We start from the raw sequence: 19479 nt of genomic DNA on the forward strand, positions 1-19479 counted from the left end.
ACTAATAAGCAACCACTAAGATTGGATTTGAACTCATAACTTAAGGCCCTAGATACCTAGTGCTCTAGATACCGCTTAAGGAATGACCAACAACTGAGGGACGGCTAAACAAGGTGTGACAGAATACTATTGTGCTGTAAGGATGATAGAGGTTGTTTCAGCAAAACCTTAGACAAGGATGATGAGAGAGTAACAAAAGACCACTATATGAGTGATGCAAGAGGAGGAATTTTTGAAAACATGGTCCCAGTTTCTTTAATAAAATATGAGGCATGGTTCTAAGTTGAGTGGTTAAGGGAAGGGTAATAATGGGAAGTTTGAGGAGATTAAAAAAAAATTTTAGAAAAGCTGCTGTGGTGAGGTAAAGTTTTCTAACAAAAATCTATAGTTAATAAAATTTGGTTCAGTCGATACAATTTCAATTTCATCATTTTCTCCAGCTCTGTTCTTTAGTACATGAAAAGAAGTGAAAACAGCTGATGATGGGAGTGATCTACCGCAGAGGTTTGGTAGAATTAAGATCAGCAATTTAAGAGCTCAAGAACCTCAAGAAAATAGGCGAATGTAGAGAGGGATTCATCACCAAGAGGCCATGATAGGAAAAGAATGTAGTAAATATAGAAATGATGGTCTAGGAAAGAAATTAGTGGGGTTGGGAAGGGAAGAGGGGTTGAAAGCCAGGAAGTCATAGTGTACATAGAGAACAAAATTTGGAGTAGCAAAGCAAGAGAGGTGGAATTAAAATAGACTAATCAGTAAAGGAGAATTTCAGAGTTCATGAACATAGGAACATCTGGAAATGACAGCAAACTATTGGAATTTAATGAATTAGGGAGTAACATAGGCAGACACGCTCTTTAGAGATTACTTTGATATTTGAGATTAAAAACAAGACCATCTCTATGTTTTATTTTACAACATGGTTAATATGGAAATATGTTTTGCATGACTACACATATTAACCTATATCAAGTTGTTTACCTTCTCAATGAGGGGATACAGTGAGAAAGGAAGAGAATTGCTAAATGTTAAAAATTATTTTTACATTTTGGGGGAGAAATTAATTGGGGGAAATTGGGGGAATTGGGAGAAATTGGGGGAAAATAAAATACCAAACAAATTTTAAGAAACAAAAAAAAAAAAAAAAAAAGAGCAAGATCATTTTTGTGTGAGGCAAGGTGGTCATGGGAATTGTGTAAGTTGAGGAAATGGGAGATCAGGGCATTTGAGGGAATATCATTATGTGTACTGCAGTAACCTAGTATGAGTGTAGGAAATAGGGAGGATAAAGACTGAATAGGACTCTGAATTAACTTAGGAATAAAGGGGAATGTCTTAGAAGTCAGCTGACAACAGCTACTGAATTCTGATTAGGAGGCAGCTATAGATTTAAGTGCATGATAGCTAGGTGGCGCAGTAGATACAGCACTGTCTTGGAGTCTGGAAGACCTGAGTTCAAATGTGACTCAAACACTTATTAGCTATGACCATTGGCAAGTCACTTAGCTATGTCTGCCTCAGTTTCCACATGTATAAAATAAGCTGGAGAAGGAAATAGCAATCCACTCCAGTATCTATGCCAAGAAAACCCTATACTGGGTCACAAAGAATCAGGCACAACTGAAATGAAAGACATTAAGTAAGCAGAAAAATTAGTGTCACTGGTAGAGGGAGAACTTGCAAGTGGCATGGGGAGCAGAAATTATTACAACTCTTCCATCTTAATTAGAGGAACAAGTAAAAGTACAATCAATGCTGAAAAGAATGGCCAGGGTGACTGTCACTAGAAGGAACCAAGTTTCAGGGAAGGACAGAAAACAGAAGGATTGGAAAAGGTAAAGATTTAAGCAAAAATTACTTTGTTTTCTATGGAGTAGGAATTTCAAAGGTACATTGGGAAAAGGAGTGAGTAGCTTTGAAGGAGGATGCCTACACATATTAACCTATATCAAATTGTGTACCTTCTCAATGAGGGGATACAGTGAGAAAGGAAGAGAATTGCTAAGTGTTAAAAATTATTTTTACATTTTGGGGGAGAAAGAGGATTTGGAGGAGGAGGTGAAAGGGAAAACTATAGGGAATGGGAAAAGGGATAGGGCAAAAAGGGCTATAAAATGGTACATACCTTTTGACCTTGCAGTACCAGTCTGTATCGCAAAGAAATCATAAAGAAGCGAAAAGGACCCATATGTGCAAAAATTTTGTAGCAGTTCTTTTTGTGGTAGCAAAGAATTGGAAAATGAGCAGATGCCTATCAATTAGGAAATGCCTGGATAAGTTGTGGTATATGAAGGTAAAGGAATATAAAATATACAAAAAATGATGGACAAGATGATTTTTTAAAGGCCTGGAAAGATTTATATGAACTGATGCTGAGCAAATCAAGCAGAACCAGGAATACATTGTACATAGTAACAGCAAGATTTTGTGATGATCAAGTATGAAAGACTTGGTTCTTCTCAGTGCTCCAAGGCAATCCCAATAGACTTTGGAAAGAAAATACCATCTGCATCCAGAAAAAGAAATATAGAGATTGAATGTAAATCAACACATACACACATTCAATTCTTTTTTGTTTTTTCCTTTCTTTTGTTTTGATTTATTTTTCCCCTTTTGTTTTGATAGTCTTTAGACAGAAAATGCCTTTTGCATCCAGAAAAAGAACTATAGAGACTGATTGTAAATCAACACATGCTAAGCTCCCTTCTGTTTTGTGTTTTTTTTCCTTTCCTACGATATTTCTCTTTTGTTCTGATATTTTTCTCTCAACATGATTCACAAAGAAATGTGTATTAAATAAATTAAAAAGAAAAACAAGTTAATATGCACGTATAACAAAAAAAAATTATTTAAAAAAAGAAAAAAAAGGATAGGGCAATGGGTGGGGTGGAGAATTAGTTTGAATAATGGCTATTTGGAGAGAGAGTAGTTCAGAATCACAGGGATGATTAGGGTATGATAGGGAAAATTTGTTAATCATAGAAAAAAAGTTTAAAGATATTGTATAGTCTTAGGTTGGAGTTTTCTAAGGCCTTTAAGCAGTTCAAATGAAAGGACAAATTTTGGAAGATGAAGGAATAGTGTTACTCTCTTTTGCCAAAGCAAGAGACCAGACTGGTGACTTGAAAAGACCTTTGTCCTATTCCTTGGGAGTAAATAGTCTGGTGCTTGAAAGAATGATATTTTCTTCTCTTTCAGCAAGAAGCAGAAAACTTAGCCTAATGGAATACGTCCTCTCCCATTACTCTAACGGCAAGAAATTAGTCCAAGTTAAAATAGCATTTTTCTCCTTCTTGAGGAAGGCTGAAGACAAGACTTGAGACCTAATGTTTTCTCCTCTTCTCAAAGACAGAGGAATCTGGTGCTTGATGGAATGTGTAATCCTCTCTGAAGGCAGGAAATCTGGTGTGATAGAATGGTGCCTCCTCCCTTTACTCCAAAGGTAAGAGATTGATGATTGATGGTACGAATCCGGGTGAGGAATGATTAGGATTTGAGGTAGTTCATTTTGAGTGGAGAAAATTGTTAAAATTTTTAATAGTAGACTGGATAGGAAAAAGGAGATCATATAAAATATTATAGATTTAGAGATGGAAGAGACCTTAAAATAGGAGTATTGGACTAAATACCCAACACCCTTATTTTATTGATAAATAAACTGAAGTCCTAAGAGGGAAAGTGAATACCTTGATATTGTCTTGATAGTACCCAACAGATGCCAAGATTGAACCCAGATCTTTTGATTTCAAGCCATTATTCATCCCATTATATCATACTCTTCCCAAAGATCCTGAAGTGAAATAGTCAAATGACTGAAGGATGAAATCCTTAAAAAAGGAAATTAAGAAGTAGGCTTACAAGTAGGTTGTAGGAGGAATATTGCAATTTCTATGCTGGATATGTTGCATATGAACTGATGTTGAGTGAATCAAGCAGAACTAGAAATACATTGTACATAGTAACAGCAAGATTGTGTGATGACCAACTATGAAAGACTTGGTTCTTTGAAAAGAAAATGCCCCACATCCAGAAAAAGAACTACGGAGATTGAATATAAATCAACACATGCTATGTTTTTTTTTTCTTGTGATTTTCCCCTATGCCTTCAGGGCAGTGAACTAGGGATATCTAGTAAACAGTTCTTAATTTAGGACTCTAGCTCAAGAGGCAGATGAGATGAGTAGGTTATTTAGATTTGGAAGTCATTTATTAATTTAACTCATGGAATCTAATGTGATTACTGATTCTAGACAGAAGAGAATTAGGTCTCATAATAAAACTTATTTGTGAATGAAAAATATGACAAAGATCATGAATTGTTAAAGGAAATTGAAAATCATCCATATGAGGAAAAACATAACTATATAAATAAATGTCAAGAAAATCTGGAGAGGAAGAGAAGAGAGGATTCAGGCATGACAATGATTAAATAATTTGTCAATAAGCATCTCGTAAGTGCCAACTATGTGCCACATACTCAGAATAAAATAATAATTAAAAAAGGAGTTAAAATCTATGCCCTCGAGAAGTTTTCATTCTATTAGAAGAGATAGGTGTTTTACATATCTGTGCACACACATACACACTCTTCAAAAATAATGGGAAAGAAGGGAGACTGTCAGCTGTTGGAATGAGAAACAGCTTCATTTAAAAGTAGTACTTGAGATAAGCTTTGAAAGAAATCATTGATTCCAAGAGGCAGAAATAAAGAGGAAATACATTCCAGGCATGGCAGCAAGATCATCAGGTTAGGTCAAAGAATGAGGTCAATGAGTAATGTATTTGTAATTAGTTTGAAAAAAAAAAAAAGATAGGAAATAGGATGCAAAGGGATTTAAGTTACTGAGGAATCTAGGTAGGTGGCATAGTGAATAGAGTACAGGGCTTGGAGTTAGGAAGATTTGAATTCTAATTTGGCATCAGTCACTTAGTAGCTATTTGATCCTGGGCAAGTTTAATTTTCTCTTTTCCTTTTCTTTCTTTCTTCCCTTCCTTCCCATGCCAAACAAAAAAATGTATGCCTGTCATATAGGGGAGGAAGGGGAAAATTTGGAAACGTGAATACAAGGGATAATGTTGTAAAAAAAAAAAAAAAAAATTACCCATGCATATGTACTGTCAAAAAAAATTATAATTATAAAATTAATTTTAAAAAATTTATACCGATGATAATAGTAACAGAGAAAAGGCAAGAAAGTTTATGGAGCAGGGAATGACTTGAACTTTTAGAAAATCACTTTGGCAGCTCTGTAAATAGTTTGGAGAAATGAAAGATGAGGTAGTGAGAACATTTATGAAGCTATTGCAATAGTTCAAGCAAAAGGTGATTTAGAGACTACGGTAAACTCTATGTGAATAGAAAGGAAGGGTTGGACCTGAGATAGAATGTGGCGGTATTATTTTTTCTCACAGAGAAATCATCCTACTCCTGTCACACCTTGACAAAACCCTACCTTGGGCCTTGACTGTACAGTAAATACACTTCGATAATTACTTACTATCCTACTTATAATAATAGCTATTCAAAACTTTTTCATTCTTGTCAACATATTTCATATACAATCCCTATGCCCCCAACACCTCAGCTGAAGACTTCATCTTGTATTCCACTAATTAAAACTGAGGCCATTTTCTTCTTCTTCTTTTTTTTTTTATATCTTCAAGAACCTTCTACGACTATCTACTAAGATATACTAATACCCATTACCCATTCTTAAAACAAAACAAAACACTTTTGATCCAACCATCCCCATTATCTTCTCTTCTCTCTTTCTCAGTTGAAGTCCTTGAAAAAGCCACCTAAAAGGGCTTAATTTCTGTATTTTCTTTCATTGCATTATTCAACTAAAACTTTCTCTTAAGTTACAAATGATTTCTTCATTGGTAAATGTAATGTTTTTTTTTTTTTTATTCTCTCTGTAGCTTAACATTATCATCTCTTTCTCTCAGATACTCTCTCCTCAACTGTGAAATCCACCAGTCTTTTCCTATTACTCATTACTTAAATTATCTGATGCTTCAGAACACCAGTCCCACATTAAGTGCCTATTCTAACTGGATATTCCATAGACATCTTAAATTCAAATATTAAACAAAACTATCTCTCTTGTGAACATTTATGTAGAGAGAATTACCATCCTTTCAGTCACTCAAGTTTGAAACCTAGGTACCATCTTTAATTTTCCATTCTGAATTCATTCAACATATCCAATAAATTCCTGACTGTAACTGAAGGCAACTAGTCAAGCATTTCTATTAAAGTAAAATTATGCAGCAATGTGCTAGGAACAAAAAGATTTTCAAGGAATTCTTAATGGTGAAGATAACATGCAAACAACACAAATACACACATCATTAATTAGAAATTAATCTCAGAGGGAAGAGGAAAAGGAGGAGAAGAGAGATAGCCTTTCCAGAAGGTAGGATTTTGGCTTGAAGGTGAGTACTGAGAGCATTCTGGGTAAGGAATCTAGCCAATGAAAAGGCATGGAATCAGATGACTGTGACAATTGAGAAAAAACAGATTAAGAAGAATGAAGACTGAGAAAAGGCCATTAGATTTGGCAATGAAAATCAAGTTTGGAGGGGAATTGGTCAAATACAAGTACACAGACACTCACATTCTCTTCCGTCTTATACTGAATTCTGACCATAACTTTTGAATATATGGACTTTTATTGACAAGGTGATATATGCTTTTTGGTATGCTGCCCACATTTGCTATAGCCTTCCTTCCAAGGAGCAAATATCTTTTTTAATATCACGGTTGAAGTTGCTGCCTACATAGATCTTAGAGCCCAAGAATATAAAATTCAACATTGCTTTCATTCCTTCTTCTATTTGCGAAGTAGTGAGGGGAACAGTTGCCAAGATATTAGGTGGGATTTCTTTTCTTTTCTTTTTTTTTTTAAATGTTCAGCTTTAAGTCAACTTCTATACTATTCTCTTTCACCCTCATCAAGAAGTTATATATGCCACCACAGTACATATATAATAAGCATATCTGAGATTATTGATATTCTTCCTGATGAACTTAATTCCAGATCCTGACTTGTTTAGCCTGGTATTTTGCATGATATATTCTGCACACAAGTTAAATAAATATGGTTAAATCTTAAACTTTCTTGGTCTTTTTATTTTTAAATGCTTTCTGTTCAATATTGCAAACGCCTTTTCTGATCTTAAACCAATTAATTGTTCCATGTTTGGTTCTAACTATTGCTACTTGATCCACATACAAGTTCCCCAGGAGACAAAATGACCCCATCTCTGAGGATTTGCTAAATTTTATTGTAACCTACACAGTCAAAGACTTTAATTCAGTTACTTATTTTATTACTCTGGATACCTGAGCAAGGTCTTAAGTTCATAAAAGAGGCTAGGGTACCCGAAAAGTTGGAGATAGATCTATGCCTTCAGACTTTAGGTCAGAGAGAGAACTCTAATCTTGAATCTGTTACATCTTAGCTATGAGACATTAAGAGAACCTTTTAATTTCTCCATTTGTAAAAATTCCAGTATATGGGCTTTACAAAAGGTTTTTTCCTTTTCCTGCTATTTCAGGGTCTAAAAGTCTTTTCCATCTTTAAATCCTTTTGATTCCCTTACCATGCATCCAAATACAGACTAGAGATAGGACTAGGAAATCTGGATCCTCCAAGGTTCATGATTAGCAAGTTGAAATGCCCGAGTCCTGTCCTTGGGGGAAATCAACTGGATTGGTGAGAAGGTTCATGGATCTGGGTTCCTTTGTAGAGTGTGAGGCTGTAGTTTAAAGCCAGCAATTCTTGCAGGACTGGGCAATTTTCCTGTGAGTGTGTGGGGAGACTGTCAAGGTTTCTTTTGAATTTCATTTAGGATCCAGGTCTGGTAACAGCACAGCTTGGTATAAATACCAAGATATTTAAGCAGGGTGTAGTGTTCCATGCCTCTAGACACTGGGTCCTGAAGGGTGCCACTGCATACCAACTTGCGTCTGGAGTCACCCTGGCAGAAATCTCTTTCACCTTTTGGATCCCCAGTATAGATTATTACTGAAGTGATGGCTTTTTGGTAACCATTTCTGCATTCTTCCTTAGATAACATTCCATATTCAGGCACTGGAGGATGTTGGGATATTTGGCAAAAAAGAATGGACACAATTCCCCAGCAAGACATCATGCACTGCTCATTTAAGAAAACCTCCTCTCTCCTTGCTATTTTCTGTAATTTGTTATTCAGTTGGCCATTATCTTTCCCTTCCTATTTTCCCTTTTGCCTTTTTTCTTTTCTCAACTATTTGCAAACCATCTTACTGGATAGTCATTTTGCTTTCTTGGTGTTTTTATTTTGAAATGCTTTCTGTTCAATATTCAATTCTATTCAATTCAATATGAATATCAATATTCAGTCCATAGTTTTTTAGGCACTTTACCTACCAGATTCAACCCCTTACTTCTATTCATCAATTCTATTTCTAATTCTATTTTCCTAAGAGATGTTACCTAGGACATACCTATATGATCTGATGTTTTTTCCTACTTTTTAAAATTTAAGTCTGAATTTTGCAATAAGAAGCTCATAATCTGAGCCATAATCAGTTCCATGTCTTGTTTTAACTAACTGTATGGTTTCTTCACCTTTGGCTACAAAGTATATAATCAATCTGATTTCTATGTTAATCATCTGATGAAGTCCATGGATAGAATCACTTTTTGAATTGGTAAAAAAGTGTTTGCTGTACCTGTAAGTTATTTGGTCAAAACTCTTACTAGTCTCCATCCTACTTTATTTTGTACTCCCAGGCCAAACTTGCCTATAATTTAAATTTTCTTTTGATTTCCCACTTTGGCAAGTACAATGAATGTGACATCATTTTTTTTTTTAAACTGGAAGATGTAGATCTTCATAGAACTGATAAACTTTGGCCTCTCTGGAAACAGTGATTGGAGCATGGACTTGCATTACTATGATTTGCCTTGGATTTGAACAGATATTGTCATTTTTGATACCCTAGTTACTGCTTTTCTCATTCTTTTATTGACTATGAGGACTATTCCATTTCTTCTAATGGATTCTTACTCACATACTTCGTTTCTTTTAAGGGATTCTTGTCCAGGGTAGTATTAAGTGGTAATCATCTGAATTAATTTCACCTGTTCTTGTCCATTCAACTCACTAACACCCAAGTTATCCATCTTTTAATCTTTCTACATCTGTTGGACCACAGCAGCTTATCTTGGTTTATAGATCTTACATTCAAAATTCTTATACAGTACAGATCTTATAGCACTGAACTTTCCTTTTGTCACCAAACACCCCTGCAGCTGAGCTTCCTTTTGGCATTGGTCAGTCACTTCTTTAGCACTGGCACTACTTCTAGCTGTACCTCTACTCTTCCTCAATAGCATATTGGACACCTATTAAATTTGGAAATGGATCAATATGACATATTTCATATGATATATTAAAATTATGGAATATTAATATTTTTAAAGAATGAAGAGATGATTTCAGAAACACCTAGGAAAGCCTAGGTGAGAAAACTCAGAGTAAAACATATAATTTTTCCTAAAATAGCTATGTTACAAAAACAATTTTGAAAGCTAAGATGATGAAATAATCAATTTTAATTTCATATGAATGAAAAAACAAAAACAACAATTCACTATCTCATTATAAATGACAGATGAACATGAAAAATAAATGCATTTTTTTTAGTATGGTTGAGGTGGAAATTTGTTTTGCTTTACTATATTTATATAATAAAAAGGTTTTGTATTTCTTTCAATTTTTCCTCCCAATGAGCATAGGGGAGGACTTGATAACTGGGGAAAAAAAAAAATCAAATTTTTAAGTTCTTCTCGAAGTGGAGATATCTGTTTTAAGAAGGAAGAAGTCATCTGTCTTCCAAATATGCTGCAGTTGAGCTAAAGAAGTTATCTAAGAATATATCTAGTAAGGCTCAGAAAAAGAAGAGAAATATAGTTCATGATTCCTTGCTAAGGGATACTAGAAAAAGAAGAGAAAGATAGTAGTTCATGATTCCTTGCTAAGGAATAATAGAAAAAGAAGAGAAATATAGTATTGCTAAGGGATACTTAGGGAATAACAACAAAATAACACTAAGTTATCGTTTATATAATATTTTAAAGTTTGCAAAGTGCTTCACAGTATGTATTCTTTCATCTGTACAACTACCCTGGGAGGGAGGCGCAATTATTATTCCCATTTTACAGATGAAGCGAGTGAGATAGACAGAGATTAAATGACTAAGCAATGTCACACAACTAGTAATTAAGTATTGAGTTGGGCTTCTTGATTGCTGTTACCCTGAAAACAATGAGGATACTTAAGGCATAAGTAGCTAAGGGACACAATGGATAGAGTGTGGGTCTGGAGTCAGGAAGACCTGGATTAAATCTGGCCTTTATTTCTTATTAGCTAAGTATGTGACCCTGGGAAAGTTACTTAACCCTATTTGTCTCAATTTCTTCATCTGTAAAATGAACAGAAGGAAATGGTAAACCTCTCCAGTATCTCTGCCAAGAAAATCCCAAAGTCACAAAAAGTCAGATATGACTGAAAAACAATTTGATAACAACCACCTAAGAGAGATTTCCAAATGAACAAAAACTTCCCAGTTTTGGTGATTTATATGAATACAAATGACATTTCCAGAGGAATACTAAAAATCACTACCAACAATCATAATCCTTAGACAAAAAAGAAAAAAAAAATACAAGAGCAAATGTTGTGTTTTATTTATTGTCAGTTGCCTTTGAAGGTAAAGGTTACAAAAGAAAAATTATTTTTGGGAAGTATCTGAGAATGGATTTTGGATTTATGGATCATTTCTTACAATTAGAATTGACAGACTCAAAGATGGAATTCACTGGACAAAAGCTGTTAAGAACATATTTGCTGCATATCTTACAAGTCTAACCAAAAAAGCCTTATGCTAAAAAAGATGAGGGTAAAGATTGCCTATGCCTATCCCCCAAGTCAGATTCTATAGGGAATAAGCAGAAAGAAGGAATAGAAAAGCAGCTAAGGCACAAGGAAATACAAGGAGAAAAAGTTACCTATGGCATCAAATGTCAATAAGAAAACATGCAGAATTTAGGCAACAAAGAAGAAAATGGAGGTCATAATAAAAGAAAGTAAATTTGACCAAATCAGTATCACTAAGACTTGGTGAGATGAAATCTATGGCTGGATTATTGCTCTAAGTGAAAATACCTAATTTAATATAGACAGGATAAGCAAAAGAGAAAAAACAAAAGTGAAAAAAAGGGTGGGAAAATAGAAGGTAGTACTATATATTAAAAAGATAATCATTTGAAAATCCTCAAAAATGATACTTGACAGAAGGCAAAAAAAGAGAGAAATAAATGATTTTGTCATTGGAATACACTATAAACTACCTGGGCTGAAAGAGAAGATAACTAAAGAATTTTAGGGAAAAGATTATATACCTGGAAACATAAGAGCAAGTAAGGATGGAGAATTGCAATTATCCAGATATTTGTGGGAGTGTCTTCTCCTAAATCAAAGCAACCAGTGACTTAATTGGATTTGTAATTTCATGTTTCATGCTTCCAACGCATGAAAAGGATGTTTCATGCTTCCAAAGGAAGAGAAATAAATAATGGGAAATTCTATTTTGGATCTGATTCCTACTAATAGGAAGGAACTGTTTGCTAAAGGGGGCATGAGGGGAAGTTTGGAGGATTCAACTGTTCCATCCTTAAATTTGAGACAGAAATGAGAAGAAATTTGGGCATAGCTGATTTGCAACTGAGATTTTGATAATGCAGACTCCCAAGGGATAAGAAGAAATACAGGTACACTAAAATGTTTCAGAATAAATCAATCCAGGAGTGATGGGAGCTCAAGAATGATTTTCCCCCCCTTTCTGAGGCTGGGGTTAAGTGACTTGTCCAGGGTCACACAGCTAAAGAATGAAATTTTGAAGATACAATGGGAAATAATTTCAGTGAAGAGGGAAAATGGGCTGTTTGAAAAGACCAATGTAGATGTGTGGATGCAATTAACTGAGATTTTTTTTTTTTAAAGGTATGTATAAAAGATGGAAGTAGGAACAAGTAACATGGTACATATGGTCCTGTTAAAAATATGTGAAGAATGGTAAAGTACAGAATAAGCTGAAGCTGTCCAGAAAAGCTAAGAACAACAGGAAGTTTTTCTTTTTTAAAAGTACTATATTAAGAGAAGCTCAAAGAAAAGAAAGGACCTTTATGGAGAATGAACTTTATAGTGAAATGACAAATTACAAGTGAGTTAATATTCAAGTTAGGATATAATAAAGGAAGTTGTCCTTGATAAATTCAAGTCCAGATGAACTATATTTGTGTGTTGTAGAGGGGGGAAAAAAAAACCCCAGCAGATATAATTGCTGACACTGATCAGTGATATCAGTAATATTATGGATAATTAGAAATGCCACAAGACTGAAAAACAGTGATGTTTCATTAAAAAAAAAGAGAGAGAATTTTCCAGAAAAATTCTAGAATGAAATATTAACAACATAATTGGTAAATACCTAGAAAGAAAAGTTAAGATTACAAAGAACCACAGCATGAATTTATTAAACCAGATCATGACAGACTAACTTTAGCTTTTTTCCCACAAGGATGAGGAAAATGCTGTGAATATAATTTACCTAGTTTTCTACTAAATTTCTGAAAAAAAGTATTTCTTATTATTCTTATAGAGATACTGAATAAATTTAGATTAGATACAATCAGATGGATTCAGAATTGGTTAGACGATCAGAGTGTATGGTTCAATAGTAGCTGAAGGTACTTAGTAGACTACTTCAGAGATCTGTGCTTGAGTCTGTGCTATTAAACATTTTTACATCAATGACGAAGATAAAGGCATAGATTACTAGTATAGTTGTAGATACTACAAAACTGGGAGAAATAGGTAACATACTGGAATAGCAGAATCAGGATCCAAAATAATCTTGACAAATTAGTGCACTGGACTGAATCTAATAAAATGAAATTTAGTAGAACTGTCTGGTAACTGAGTACAAAAAACTAACTTTATAAGAGTAAGCATAGACAAACTATAGTTATTCTTAAAAAGATTTGGGAATTCTGTTTTTGTCTGTACCTACATTTTTGATTTCCTTCACAGGTTAATTGTACACTATTTCAAAGTCCAATTCTTTTTGTACAGCAAAATAACTGTTTGGACATGTATACATATATTGTATTTAATTTATACTTTAACATATTTAACATATTCAATCTGCCATCTGGGGAAGGGGGGTGAGGGAAAGGAGGGGAAAAATAGGAACAAAAGGTTTGGCAATTGTCAATGGTGAAAAATTATCTATGCATATATCTGGTAAATAAAAAGCTACCAAATAAATAAATAAAGATGCAGTAAGTGCCACATTAAGAAAAAAAAGAAAAAAGAAAAAGATTTGGGTGTTTTAGTGGACTATAAGCTGAATATGAATCAGCAACGTGATATAGTATCTAAAAAAGAATAATGTGATCTTCAGCTGCATTAATAAGTAGTCTGTCTTCTTTTGGCTTTGTTTTGCAATATTGTTTTCAGTACTGCATATTATGGATTAGGGATAATTTTAAACTGAAAAGTGTTCAAAGGAAGAGAACTAAAATTGTAAAGGGCTTCAAGTCCATGACATAAGGACTGACTGAAGGCAGTTTACCCTGGAGAAGATATGAGGAGACATGATAGCTGTTTTCAGGTGTGACATGAGGAACAGGATCTAGATTTATTCTATTTGGTCTCAGAAAGCAAAACCAGGAATAACAGGTAAAAGTTACAAAAAGATAAATTTAGACTTGATGTCAGGAAAAATTCCTAACAATGTTTTCCAAAAGTGTAATAACCTGACTTAAGAGGTAACTCAGTTCTCACTTCATGTTATAATGAGGATTCCTTTTGTTTAAGATTTGATGATGTAAAGAAGTTCCTTCCAATCCTCAAATTCTGATCTAGTGACTTACTGAAAGCTAGTGTGTGGTAAGGCTAGAACTCCAACCCAAATCTTCTGATGCCACTTTCAGTGCTTTCTTGATTAACATTAAAGAGTAATCTTCCAAAAGAGGAGTTTAAAAAAATCTTGCTATATAATATGGAATCTGAGTAGCCCATAACATTGAGATTTTCTTAAAGTGTTTTTCTTTAAAAATTTTATAATATAATGTTTTTACATTAATCTTCATTTTTAAGTATGTCTTACCCCATTCCTCTACCCAGTAAGCTATGCCTTGTAATAAAGAATAAAAAAGGGGAAGAACAATGTTTAGAAGCAAAACCAGCCTACACATCAACTAAGCCAGACAATACATGTAACATTCCACTCTTTTGGTTCACCACTTCCATAAGGAAAAGAGAATAATACATTTTTTTTTCAATTCCTCTTTGACCCAATTTTGGTTATTATAATTACATAGCATTCAGTTTCTTTTTGTGGTTGCTTTTTCTTTATATTTCCTTTGTTGCCATTATTCGATATTGTTGTATACATTTCTGCTTAACTAATTTTTTTGTCAGTTTAAAGTTTTTCATGTGACTCTGAAATCTTCATCATTTTAAATTAAAAATAATAATTCATTAAATTTATACACAATTTATTTAGTCATTTGCCAAAGTATAGACATCTACTTTGCTTGTAGGTCTCTAATACCAAAAAAGTACTGCTTTCTTTCTGTTTATTACCTCTTTGGGAGCTATGTATACCACTGAGATCTGTGCTGCTAAAAAAAAAAGATTTGTCAGCTAGCATTCATAGCAAATAAGTATTAAAGTTCATTAAGTTTTTTTTTTTGGTGTGTGTACGCTTTTTACTAAATTACAATGTACCCTTTAGCAAATACTGCAAAAAAAAAAAAAATCAAATTAGAAATTATTCATTTTAAATTAAAGAATCATAGGCTAAATTATTATATTCGAAAGATCTAATACTGTATTTAAAGTAGAATTTGAGTTAAAATATAACCTTTGATAGTATAGCAAAAAGCAAATTGGACTCCAAAGTCCAAAAACTTAGGTTTCATCCCAGCTCTACCACTTACTAATCATTTGAACATGGCTATGTCACTTAATTGTCTGAATTTTAGTTTTCTGAGTTGTAAAATGAGAATTATTAATCTATTTCAGAGGATTATTGTAAAAAATGAATGGGTTAACATGTGATAATGATGAAGCTGTTTAGTACACAAACATGAATATAAAGTAGTTGGGGGGAATTTCTTATTTCATGTACAAATGGTTTTCCATGTTTCATAAGAGTGAGCTGAAGACCAATTCAGATGGCTAACTAGCCCTTGTAGAGCTAGTATGTCTTCTTTTGGGGGAAGATATTTCCCTTATTTCAAGAAGGGTTGAAAGAGTGAAAAAGAAGCAGTGATACTTGGGCCATTTACCTCTTTAATCAAGAGCATATCATTTTTCTTGCAAAAAAAACAGACAGATAAGAGCATACTACAGAGAAGAGGTTTTTTGGTCAGGCTATGTAACACAAAAAACCTGCTTTTATGCAAGTTTACCCCTAGGGAAACTTCTCTGGGTGACAATAGTGATGTTCAAAGTGATGTTGAGAATGAGGAGGCATCATGACTTGAGCATGGGGAAGAAGAAGTAAGTTGAAATTATGTTTGTTATGTCTCACATGATATTTATAATCATTAAGTAACAAAAAAAGTTGCCTTTGTTTTAGGAATTTTAAATGATTCTAATGTAAAATGAGTGGTACTTTGTGGAAGAAAGTTTTTAAGGTAATGTTTTGTTCCAATGAATCAGATGCTTTTCTATAATTAACAAATAATAAGCACAGTACTATCAAGTTTTATTAGATCTTTTAGACAATTATGTGATTGTAAAGATAGTCAACTGTGGAATATAACTTGCAAAAGCCTCCTTCTTATCTACTAATAGAAAATTATTAAAATGGGAAAACAGAGAACAACTAGATGGTATAGTGGATAGAGTACCAGCCCTGAAGTCAGGAGGACCTGAGTTCAAATCTGGCCTCAGATAAGTAACACTTGGTAGCTGTGTCTGGGCAAGTCACTTAACCCCAATTAGCTCAGGGAAAAAAAAAAAAAAAAAAAAAAGGAAAACAGATTAACAGGCTAGTATCCACTGCTATTTTCTTGATTCTTTTTTTTCCATATTCACAAGGTCTAATATTTTTCCCATTACATCTTTGATATTTTCCATTCAGTTACTCTTGTGAATCTATCTCTCATTGCTCTCACTGCTTTTCTTATCTTTAATTTTGTGTCATTTCTACTTCCTTTTTAAGTACTTGTAACTCTGATATTAAGAGTCTAAATGAACTGGGAGTGTATCCCAAAGAGATCATAAAAGAGAAAAAAGAACCCTATATTATAGTTATAGTATGTGAATATAATGGAATTATTGCTCTATGAGAAATGAGTATACTGACTTCAGAAAAGCCTGGAAAGACTTAAATGAACTGATGGTGAGTGAAGTGAGCAAAACCAGAACATTGTATATAGTAACAGCAAGATTATGTGATGATCAAGTATGGTAGACTTAACACTTCTCAGCAAAATAGTGATCTAAGACAATTATAATAGACTGGATGGAAAATGTCATCTGCATCCTTTTTTGTTTGCTTTTTTTTTTTTCTTGTAGTTTTTTCCCTTTTTGGTCTGATTTTTCTTGTACAACATGACAAATATGGAAATGCTTTTAAAAGAATTGTACTTATTTAACCTTTATCAGATTGGGAAGAGAGAAGGGTGAAGTAGGAAGGAAGAAAAAATTTGGAACAAAAAAATCTTTCAAGAATTAATGCTGGGGGCAGGAGCAGCTAGGTGGCATAGTGGATAGCGCACCAGGTCTGAAGTCAGGAGGACCTGAGTTCAAATCTAGCCTCTAACACTTAACACTTCTTAGCTGTGTGACCCTGGGCAAGTCATTTAACCCCAACTGACTCAGGGGAAAAAAAAAAATCAATGCTGAAAAGTATTTGAAAAACTAAAATACAATTGAGAAAAAGAGTCCAAGTGAGATGACTTTACTTTCCTTGATGGTAAAAAATTTTATTATACGTATCTTTCATATCTTTTTCATTTTTGTTCTGTTTGTTATTTTCGTTCTATTTTATCTTGAAATGCACTTACATGACTCTGCTTAACTAGGTCTTCCAACAAGCTTTTTTGAAACTGATTTTTACCATGGAAACCATTTGTTTTATACCAATACTCTAGCACTATTGCCCACGTAGTTTTGAGCCATCAAACACAAATGTATCTGAAAAACTGGAAATAAATATCAGAGAACAATGGAGAAGTATGTAAGGGATGTGAACATGCTACATCATATTTTAATGAAGAAAGAAAAAGAAGGAAAAAAAAAAGTAAAATATATCATCAGAAAAACATATGACAGGCATAAAAGATGGGATAATTATATTAAAAGGGCTGACAGGTGAAATCTAGAATGTTCTACCAGTATCTTTATAATCTTAGGAGAAAGAGAGGACGATTCCAAAATATTGGGGTAGAACTTCTCTAATAAATTTAGGGGAAGAAAAAATTAAGATTACAATCTTCATTCCTGAAAGGAACCCCCAAATTGATGAAATTACAGATCGATTTGAATACACCATTAATTTAGGAGTGTTTTTAATTAATAATTTAATTAATAATTAATTTAGGCATGAATTTCAGTTCCAGAGGACATACTTTTCTCATTTTATTATTCTAGCTTTGCATAAATTTTTATTTGTGTTTTAGCAAGTTGGTCACTTAAATACAAGAAAACTAATTTAGGAATGGTTTTTCTCAGTAACAAGTTATTTCCTACCAATTAATATATATAGAAAAAAATCAATTTTATGTTTTTTAATAAATTATCATTGCTTGTTATGTTCAGTACCTCTTTTCAAAAAAGTATTTATCATACAAACATAAAACTGAGTTGTCTATAAGTTTTTGGTCTCCCATTTTTGTTGATCTACATCTTTCAAAATATTTCTCGCTATACTCACTCACTCCCACTTTTATACTGAAGCTGCCAATGTCTATGTTGATTAAATCTGGCAGATCATTATCAGACTTTTCATAAAACCACAACCTCTCCTCGGCAATTGAAACTTGTTTTATTATTTGACAGTAGTCTTTTGGCAAATACTTATGAACTTGTGATGGCTAGAGGTTTCATGAAATAACGTTTCTGGTTCTATTAAGGTACACAATGAAACTATGCCTTTACCTCTCTGAGAAGAAATTGTTGACTATCTCTTTAGCAGCAAATTCCTTTTTTGGGGAGTCTATTCTGGCTTCAGTTATAGAACAAATGTCAAGAATGGTAAGATTCATTTCTTCCAGTAGTATGTACATTTGTTGATTAGTGGTCAAAGATACTAATTCAGAGTTCAAGTTTAATAATGATCTAAAAACAATGTTATTCGTAGCATCTTTCTCTCTTTCTTCCTGAAGAACCTCTGGGGACCACTTTACATTCTTTATTTGAAGGGCCAAAGAATTCATCATGTAACCTGGTGATGATCCTTTCCTGTTTAGTAAGGCTGATCCTCAGAAAATGGACAATCCACTTCTAGGCTTGTACTTGTAACATTTTCATGTTAGTAGAAATTTAAGGCAGTCAATATGTTTTTATTAAGTGTTAGGCACCTATGTATGAGTATGGTGATGAAGTCCACAGAGTAAGGAAGAAAGCCAAGAAGGAAATGAAAAATGGATAGTGTAGGCCCCTCTCAAAAGTGGAGGCTCCAGGAAGAACTGACCAAGGAGATGAGGGAAGTTCCAGTATCATGACCCACGGACACCCTCCCACTCTTACAGTATACCAAACCAAAACTTCATGGAGGGATTCTTACAGATGGAACATTATAATTTTGATCCCTTCCTACCTAATATATTTAGCATAATGGCATATAGTAAGCATTCAAAAAAATATTAGTTTGTAGTCTCAGAACATAAAATGATGGTGGGTTGCTATAAATAACTGACTTGAAGTAGAAGCAACTATATATTTTAAATGGCCTCATTTCTCAGCTGTAATTTTGTCATATGTGAAATGACAGTAAAAAAAAAATGCACACTAAAATGAACAATACAAATTTTGTATTTCTTTACATACCTTAAATTTTAAAGCAGGTGTTTGTGTCACAGTTGATGTCTTCAATCCTTGTAATCTTTCTTCAATTTCTTTCAACCTGTAAAATTATATATTAAGTACATTTTAAAATTTTCACAAATTTAATATAAATTATAGTTAGTGAATAAAATATGCTGGAAATAATACATTATTTTCTAAGTGATGTGAAGGGTCGGAAAGGAGCCTTTGGGGGAAGGGTGCTCCTGACTCCCAAACCCTCCCTGCCTCTGGGAGGGGGTCACAACTATTCATAAGTAATCTCATTCAATTGGAGATCTTGGCCAGGGCATAATCACCAAAAAACCAGTTCTTCGCGTCCTCAGCCTCAAACCTCAG

General features: G+C 33.6%; 1 protein-coding gene across 4 annotated transcripts in view; it reads right to left on the minus strand.

The window, feature by feature from the left end:
• DDHD1 (DDHD domain containing 1) overlaps positions 1-19479 on the minus strand; it is a 145844-nt gene that overhangs the window by 19212 nt on the left and 107153 nt on the right. For all 4 annotated transcript variants that reach the window (XM_074290567.1, XM_074290565.1, XM_074290566.1 and 1 more), the window contains one exon: positions 19126-19201. In XM_074290567.1, the coding sequence (XP_074146668.1) occupies positions 19126-19201 (76 nt within the window). The remainder of the gene's footprint in view (positions 1-19125; positions 19202-19479) is intronic.

This window comes from Sminthopsis crassicaudata, chromosome 2 (genome assembly GCF_048593235.1).
Source record: "Sminthopsis crassicaudata isolate SCR6 chromosome 2, ASM4859323v1, whole genome shotgun sequence".
NCBI classification, from domain to species: domain Eukaryota; kingdom Metazoa; phylum Chordata; class Mammalia; order Dasyuromorphia; family Dasyuridae; genus Sminthopsis; species Sminthopsis crassicaudata.